Here is an 8,769-nt window from a genome sequence, read left to right as displayed (position 1 = left end):
GTTCATGCAATAAACCAAATTGCAATATATATATATATATATATATATATATATATATATATATATAAATCAAACATTTCATTGCATTGAAATAAATCATTACTGGGCAAGTCTAACCCAGTACTGCAAAAGGTCAAATTATACATTTGGTGATTAAAGAAATCACTTTCAAAAGCTGCTCAGCTGCTTCTTTCCTGAAAGAAAATGTCATATGAAAAAGCCAAACCTCCTTATTGCAGATCTCAAGCATTTAGAAAATGTACATATTTCCTCTCACCTTGCCAATGAAAACATGAAAAAGAGAGAAAAAAGAGAGAAAAAGGAGATTTTTTAGTTTGAAACACTGTTATGACATTATTCGTAGATGGCAACGTCTCTGGCAGGGTTGAGGCCTTTTCTTTTTACCTCCAAAATATGAATTATGAGCTCCTGCGACCACCAAATCACAATTATTCCGTAATGATGATTTTAAATAATGTCATGGTCCATTGAGTGGTATTCTTGTTTTCTATCAGCTTCAGTAACATAGTTGACATGCCTCTTAGACTTTATCCTAAAACACAGATTTGTGTGACATATTGTGAATGTGCAGAAATTTTTGAAAGTGCAGAAATCTTGCTAAATGACATAAAAGCTGTTAAAGTGAATACAAATTATTTGCAGAAGTGTCACGGCACATTTAAGTTAGTTACTTCCACAAAAGAAAAGACGCAAAATAAGACAGAACAATAAATAACACTTGTGTGTGTCTACAATATTAAGTTAAATATTATTAAAATGGAGTCACTGGAAGCATTTTGGAAACATTTTTGGTACAGAAGAGGCACAAAAAAGTGCATGAAATTCACCAGAATGCAGTAAATGAAGAGTTTGACACTTAAATTTCAAATGTGATCCTGTTGATACATGGTATATGACAGATGACTACTAATAAAATGAAAGCACTCCAAAGTTAAGTGGGATACAATCTCAGTCAGTGGTGGTAAAATCACCTCCTTCCTCCCACACAGACAGCGATGCCAGTGCTTGAGGTGACCTGCAGCCTGATTGGCTGGTTGTGTCTCTACCTGCTGTTCTGCTGCACCTTCACCAAGCGGACGCCTGAGTGGAACTGCCGCTTGGTCACGTTGTCCCACGGCATCCTCATAGTGCTGCTGACGGCGTATGTCGTCTTCGTGGACGGACCCTGGCCCTTCACTCATGCAGGTTGGTGGGAAGATAAAGACTGGTGCTAATTTTAGAGGCCTGCTCTCCTGCCTGAGGACTGAACAAGATCAGTAACACACGAAATGTTAAATATGAATCCACATAAATAATCAGCAATTAGACTGAATTAGTGTAAGAGCACACTGATTTGGTCAGTAATAAAGCTGAGAACACCAATAATTAATTTAAGCATCTACTCATTTAATGAGCTCTAATTCATTCTAATGTAATGAATGAATGAATAAAGCAAGTTGAGAAACAAATACACTATTTTCTGCCACTGAGTTTAAAAAAATGTTGAATATTCAGTAGAAACTTCAGTCTAATCCAGTGAAAAAAGAGCAATTGGTGAATGAATCTACACTATTTAAAGGCTCATAGCTTAAAAAAAACATTTGAGTTGAGCTTTAGGACCACAAGATGCCATGCACCTGATAGAAGTTTTCACCTTGTAATGGAATAAATCCCTTTATAAGGCTGTAATCACAGGCAGTAGAACTCTATGTGACATTACCTGTAGGTTTCTTTAAGAGAAGCTATGAAGTTCAGTGTGAGGGGTCCAGCTGTCATCATCTTAGCAGTGTAAACAGAAGAATGCTTTAGCTGAACTGAAAGTTTATTCAAAAAGAATATTTCAGATATTCACATCTGTCATTCTACCAGGGCAAATCATGTCAGTATCATCTTTACAGATATATACAGGTACATGTGAATTGTGGAAATCTGCAGCTCAGTTATGATTAGCTGCAATTCCAGTTTTGGATATCTACAACTTAATTCAAATTGGATGTAATTCTAGATTAAAATATCTTCAACTTTTATCAGTTCAAGATATCTAAACTGTCATGGTCAAGATAACTTCAACTAATGAGGTTGTAAATAACTTGAACATGAAATCTACCTTGAAAAAATTTAGGTGCTGATATTTCCAATTAGGGGCTGCACAGTGGAATAGTGGTTAGCACTTTCGCCTTGCAGCAAGAAGATCCCCGGTTCTCGTCCCAGCCTGGGATCTTTCTGCATGGAGTTTGCATGTTCTCCCTGTGCATGCGTGGGTTTTCTCCGGGCACTCTGGCTTCCTCCCACAGTCCAAAAATATGCTGAGGATAATTGGTTACTCTAAACTGTTCCTAGGTGTGAGTGTGATTGTTTGTCTGTATATGTAGCCCTGCGACAGACTGGCGACCTGTCCAGGGTGTCCCCTGCCTTCGCCCGAGTCAGCTGGGATAGGCTCCAGCACCCCCGCGACCCTAGTGAGGATAAAGCGGTGTATAGAGAATGGATGGACGAATATTTCCAATTAGAGATTTGATTAGGTCAGATGTCTGCAGTTTTTGGTACTCCTGTGTTGGCTTTATGTTTTTTTAGCACCAGATGTTGCAGATTGGCTATAATCACAGATTGGACATAAAAACTGGATAACTCAGTGGCTTTTGCACAGCAGATTGGTGGTTTAAATTCCGGTCAGGGTACAGCTGTCCAGTGAAGACCCTTAGGCAAGGTCCTAAATGCTGCCCCACCCACCTTGTGTTGTATCTACTCTCAGATGTACATTGCTTTAGATAAAAGTGTCTTCTAAATGAAATTGTAGAACAGTAGACAAGATTGGTGTCGTGAATATTGTTAGGGAATTTTGCGATGTCGAGAGACGAATGAGGAGGCAGATTCAGAGGGCTTATGTTGAGAATAAGGTTTACTGATATCAGGAGGAGTGATACAACGAGCAACACAGTGATGTGAGCACTGGCAGCATCAACTCTGAGGATTCTCTTTAACCTTGGGTATATATTGCATTGGGGGGACTGCCAAATTTGGATTACGGCCCCATATGGAGGCAACTCCATAACGTCAGACTAAACAATAATCTTAACCAAATAATGTTTTTCCTACAGCAGTTGCCTCTCTCTCATGTATCTTCTTTTGCAACATCTGCCTTTCTCAGGGTCATATTGACTATAGAGAGGGCCTCAGTGTGTTCCCAGTCTCAGTTTGGGAGAAGCAAATAAGAACAAGGGTCAAAGGTGACAACCTGTAGATAATTTGAGGTGATCTATACGTTCTACAACTTGATTTAAAGAGACTATAGTGGACAGATGCAACCTGCATCATATTTTGGGATGTCTTCAGCAAAAAGCTGTGAGGGAATACCTCATTAAAGGGAAAGAGAGTCATTTTTCCTTCACAAATGTGATGTCACTTTGAAGTTTGTGTACTACCATGAGTGTGTAGTCCATGTTCATCTTCGTCTCTGGAAACCAGGCATGATGAGCAAGCTGATCTGACTCATGGACACTATACAATGCGCTTTGGTAGTCACTTGTCATCACAAGGTAGCCCCACCCCCAAACATACCCTGCTTTATTGTCTATTTTCCTCTATACTGAAGCATCTGTTGTGAAATGAACATCATGCGGCACTAAAAGAGATTTGTAATTAAAGTTTTAGACCAAAAACTCATTCAGAAAATGTCTACTGAGGTAACAAATCAAATCAGAATAAGGGTCATAGACTCATACACTTCTATACAATTTGACTTCTTTTTGCAACCAGAAAAGTCGCCCTATGTTAGCTGTTGGAAAGGATGCAGGTTTTAAGACTTTTCAGACTTATGTAAAACTATAAGTCCATGTGGTGTTTCCATTTTGCTCTGTTGTTCAAAGTGGCCAAAATTTTTAATAAGTATTGATGTTAAATGAGCAAGACGAGTTATTTACATGCTACAAATCATTAAGAACTCAGTTTTTTGCTTGTGTGACCCTGTTCTTATCTGTTGCTTAGGTACAGAGAACACTGAGATGCAGACCTTCGCCCTGGCTATCTGCCTAGGCTACTTCTTCTTCGATATAGGCTGGTGTGTTTGCTACCGGACTGAGGGCCCCGTTATGATGGCGCACCACGCTGCCAGCATCACTGGCATCCTGCTGGCTCTGTTCATGGGAGAATCAGGCTGTGAAACCTGCGGGGTGATCTTCGGCAGCGAGCTCACCAATCCCCTGCTGCAGACCCGCTGGTTCCTCCGGCAGCTTGGCCTCTATGACAGCCTGCTGGGCGACGCCGTGGACCTGCTTTTCATTGTACTGTTCGCCACTGTGCGAGTGGGTGTCGGCACAGTGATGTTTTACTGCGAGCTCACCTCCCCCAGGACCTCACTGATTATGAAGCTCGGTGGCGTGGCCATGTACGGACTAGCCTGGGTGTTCATGGTGGACATAGCCAGATTTGGTTACAAGAAAAGTAGGGCCAAGTACAAAAAGTGGATGGAGAACCACAAGCTCAAAGAAAACAACACTCAGAAAGTGGACGGACACTTGGACAAAAGCGACTGAAGGAGGTCATTGGAATCTTACAGGGAGCTTATCTGCTGTCTGTGTAAACTCAGGCTTCTGCAGCTTGAAAGTGTTTTGTACAGCAGCATCTGGCAAAAAAACAATAAATCATTATTACATATTTTCAGTGTCTATCATTATCATCCAAGTTAAGCTGTAGTACAAAAATTCTGTCTCCCCTGAGGCACCATTGTGACATTCATTTTTAGGTGTCTCTCCAGTGCTGTAGGTAGGGACGGGGGCGAGGTATCTTTAATGTCGACAGGAACGTCCTCTAATCAGCCCCTTCAGCCTTCCTGTCTCCACTGCATTGTCTTATCCGACAGCTTTGGTGGCATTGTCAACTCCGAGTGCATCAAAACAACAACCAATAACAGTTACTGGACATACAGTGGGTACGGAAAGTATTCAGACCCCTTGAAATGTTTCACTCTCTGTGTCATTGCAGCCATTTGCCAAAATCTAAAAAGTTCATTTTATTTCTCATTAATGTACACACAGCACCCCATCTTGACAGAAAAAAACAGAAATGCAGAAATTTTTGCAAATTTATTAAAAAAGAAAAACTGAAATATCACATGGTCATAAGTATTCAGACCCTGTGCTCAGTATTGAGTAGAAGCACCCTTTTCAGCTAGTACAGCCATGAGTCTTCTTGGGAATGACGCAACAAGTTTTTCACACCTGGATTTGGTCATCCTCTGCCATTCTTCCTTGCAGATCCTCTCCAGTTCTGTCAGGTTGGATAGTGAACGTTGGTGGACAGACATTTTGAGGTCTCTCCAGAGATGCTCAATTGGGTTTAGGTCAGGGCTCTGGCTGGGCCAGTCAAGAACGGTCACAGAGTTGTTCTGAAGCCACTCCTTTGTTATTTTAGCTGTGTGCTTAGGGTCATTGTCCTGTTGAAAGGTGAACCTTCGGCCCAGTCTGAGGTCCTGAGCACTCTGGAAGAGGTTTTCCTCCAGGATATCTCTGTACTTGGCCGCATTCATCCTTCCTTCAATTACAACCAGTCCCCCTGTCCCTGCAGCTGAAAAACACCCCCACAACATGATGCTCCCACCACCATGTTTCACTGTAGGGATTGTATTGGACAGGTGATGAGCAGTGCCTGGTTTTCTCCACACATACCGCTTAGAATTAACATCAAAAAGTTCAATCTTGGTCTCATCAGACCAGAGAATCTTATTTCTCATAGTCTGGGAGTCCTTCATGTGTTTTTTGGCAAACTCTATGCGGGCTTTCATGTGTCTTGCACTGAGGAGAGGCTTCCGTCGGGCCACTCTGCCATAAAGCCTCGACTGGTGGAGGGCTGCAGTGATAGTTGACTTTGTGGAACTTTCTCCTATCTCCCGACTGCATCTCTGGAGCTCAGCCACAGTGATCTTTGGGTTCTTCTTTACCTCTCTCACCAAGGCTCTTCTCCCACCATTGCTCAGTTTGGCTGGACGGCCAGGTCTAGGAAGAGTTGTGGTTGTCCCAAACTTCTTCCATTTGAGGATTATGGAGGCCACTGTGCTCTGAGGAACCTTGAGTGCTGCAGAAATTCTTTCGTAACCTTGGCCAGATCTGTGCCTTGCCACAATTCTGTCTCTGAGCTCCTTGGGCAGTTCCTTCGACCTCATGATTTTCATTTGCTCTGACATGCACTGTGAGCTGTAAGGTCTTATATAGACAGGTGTGTGCAGAGGCGTGCTGGGGCAAAATTTCGGCCCTGGAGAATTAGTACTATAGCAGCCCACAGACCCCTCCGCCCGGATGGTACCACAGACATTCCAGATTTTTTGGGTGGTGCGACATACCGTTATGTTTACAAGTCATGCGGCAGTGGTTTCATTTCCCCACACGATATATTTGAGTTTAGAGTTTTAAAGTAAGAGTTTATATTATAATTTGTTTTGATATTTACTCACCCACGCTTATTCCACGTGTTTTTCAGCAGCATTTCTTTTTGAGCGTCTGTGATTTGAATATGAGCCTGATATTAGTGCGTTCTGACACTAGGACCTTAGCTGTTTTATCAGCGCCTGCTCAAAAATTAAAACTCAACAGCTCCATATGTCTATGAGGCCTGACATTTCTGTCTATGGTCTGACATCACAGCATTTAAGCTGATATTTGACATTTTTGCCCAAATTTTATAGTTTATTATTGTATTGTTGAAACATTAACTGAGAAGTAATAAACAAAAAGCAAATCAGTTACTATTCACTTTCCAACTAACTTCCCACTAAAAGGCTGGCCATTAGATGTTGGAAAATAATTTCCTGCTTCACTCTTGACTTTATGCTAGTATTTTAATACCCACAATGGATAATTACAACAAACATGTCCAATGAATTTGCTATTTTCTTCCTCTCCACATAAGCAGTTTATATAATATACTTAAATTGTAGTATTGTCTCTGACTTGCATGCGTTAATTACACTGTAATGATGTTCATCGGGTTCAGATAAAAGGAGAATTTTATGACGTTCCACTTTCCTTTCTGTAGCTTTGTAGCCACAGTTTCCCAAAGAAGTGTCGATGTTAAATAACAGAGAACTGGACCCAAGCACGAGATTCAAAAACCATATAAGGAATGAACAGTTTACTGTACTGACTGTAAAATGTGTAGTGAGAAAAAGTTCTCAGGTGGTTATTCAAATGAGTGAAGTGCAGAATAACAGAGGGCAGGGCTTGGTGTGAGCTGACAGAACGGGGCGAATGTTAGCCTGGGAGTCCCAGGAAGAAGTTGGTGAACACAAGTTGGCTCTTGTATAGATGTAGACTGCAGCTAGGCAGCTTACAGTCAGCAGAGGCAGGGAGGAAATCTGAAGCACAGAGTCAAAGCAGTTACTGAAGAGTTAATGTCAGTGAGCTTCGCGCATTTGGCTGCATCTTCTTCCAGCGCTTTTCTTTTTCTGAGCCTGGCTTTCTCAGCCCCACCTGGCCTCTTTTTGTCCATCTTTATGGACACACATACATTCACAGCTATGGGTAACAAGTGCTGCTGTAACCGCGAGCCCAGTGCTACAAGCTAACAAAGTGCGTGCTACGCACATAGATCGCAACCGCTACGCATCGTTTTGGACTCTACCAAGTTTATTTTTGTAAAGGGGTGCATCGTTCCTATTGGCTATCAAAGACATAATGCAAAGAGTGACTTGGGCTACGTGGTACAGCCCAAAGCATTACTAGAGACCGAGCCAGCGAAACGGCCAGCGGAGCTGGCGAGTCCCTATTGTATTTGCTCCGTTTCTTCTTCTTCTTATTATTATTCCCTGCATGTTTCGCTTAATTTGACCCACTAAACGTGTATAACTTTTTATGAAGCTTAGCACGGACATCCGGTCACGCGAAAATTTTAATATCTGAAATAAATTCTGGAAAACTCTGTAGCGCCACCGAGGGAGATGAAATTGCAAAAATCACAAATAAGCTCAGCTCTTCGCGCAGGAATGCCGTACAGACATGCAACCACCACTCACGCGTTCATCTGCATGAGCTCTACGAAACCTGTCAAACTGATTTGAGCTGTCTTCAATCTAGGGGGCACTATAACTCGAAATATGCGAAACTTTAAAACATTATCTCCTCCGAAACCGTACAATATTCCGGCTTCATATTTGCCCAGATTATAGTGAATATCCAGCCAAATAAAAGTTATCAAAAGAAAAAGGCTAACTTGTCTAGTTATTATTATTCTACGAGCTTCATTTGACCCCCTAAACATGCATAACTTTTTATGAAATTTGGCACGCACGTCGGGTCACGCGAAAAATTTGATATTCTGAAAAAAAATTCTGCAAAAACTCTATAGCGCCACCTAAGGACACAACAAACGGCAACAAACCACAAGGCCAACACAAAAAGCCGCAGCTCTTTGCACAGGAATGTCGTAGAGTCATGCAACCACCACTCACGCGTTTGTCCGCTTGAGGTCTACGAAAACCTGTCCAAATGATTTGAGCTATCTTCAATCTAGGGTGCTATAACCACTAAATATGAAACCCTTTAAACATTATCTCCTCCGAAACCGTAACAATATTTTGGCTTCATATTTGCACAGATTATAGTGAATATCCATCCAAGCAAAAGTTATCAAAAGAAACACAGTAACTTGTCTAGTTTTTTTTATATAAGCTGTCAAAGTTTGTCTTCACCTGAAACCACGTTTCGCTTGAATTTCGCCCCCTAAACATGCATGTACTTTGCTGAAATTTGGTACGCAGCTCCGGTCTGCTGAAAATTTCAA

At 41.7% G+C, this 8,769-nt stretch overlaps 1 protein-coding gene across 1 annotated transcript; it reads left to right on the top strand.

Moving 5' to 3' along the window:
• Nucleotides 1–226: 226 nt before the first annotated feature.
• tlcd5b (TLC domain containing 5b) lies at nt 227–4,653 on the top strand. The gene is made up of 2 exons (XM_022218152.2): nt 227–1,206; nt 3,985–4,653. The coding sequence occupies exons 1-2, from the start codon at nt 1,017–1,019 to the stop codon at nt 4,530–4,532; spliced, it is 738 nt and encodes a 245-aa protein (XP_022073844.1). The 5' UTR covers nt 227–1,016; the 3' UTR covers nt 4,533–4,653.
• The last annotated feature ends 4,116 nt before the right edge of the window (nt 4,654–8,769 follow it).

The sequence above is a fragment of the Acanthochromis polyacanthus genome, chromosome 17 (assembly GCF_021347895.1).
Source record: "Acanthochromis polyacanthus isolate Apoly-LR-REF ecotype Palm Island chromosome 17, KAUST_Apoly_ChrSc, whole genome shotgun sequence".
Taxonomy (NCBI): domain Eukaryota; kingdom Metazoa; phylum Chordata; class Actinopteri; family Pomacentridae; genus Acanthochromis; species Acanthochromis polyacanthus.
Note: the sequence above shows the minus strand (reverse complement) of the source record. Positions and strands in the feature narration are given on the sequence as shown.

Bases quoted from the DNA above. Each gene is read 5' to 3' on its own strand.
- tlcd5b (XM_022218152.2), top strand. From the start codon at position 1,017: ATGCCAGTGCTTGAGGTGACCTGCAGCCTGATTGGCTGGTTGTGTCTC. The intron at 1,207-3,984 runs GTTGGTGGGAAG...TCTGTTGCTTAG, and splicing joins CTGGCCCTTCACTCATGCAG to GTACAGAGAACACTGAGATG.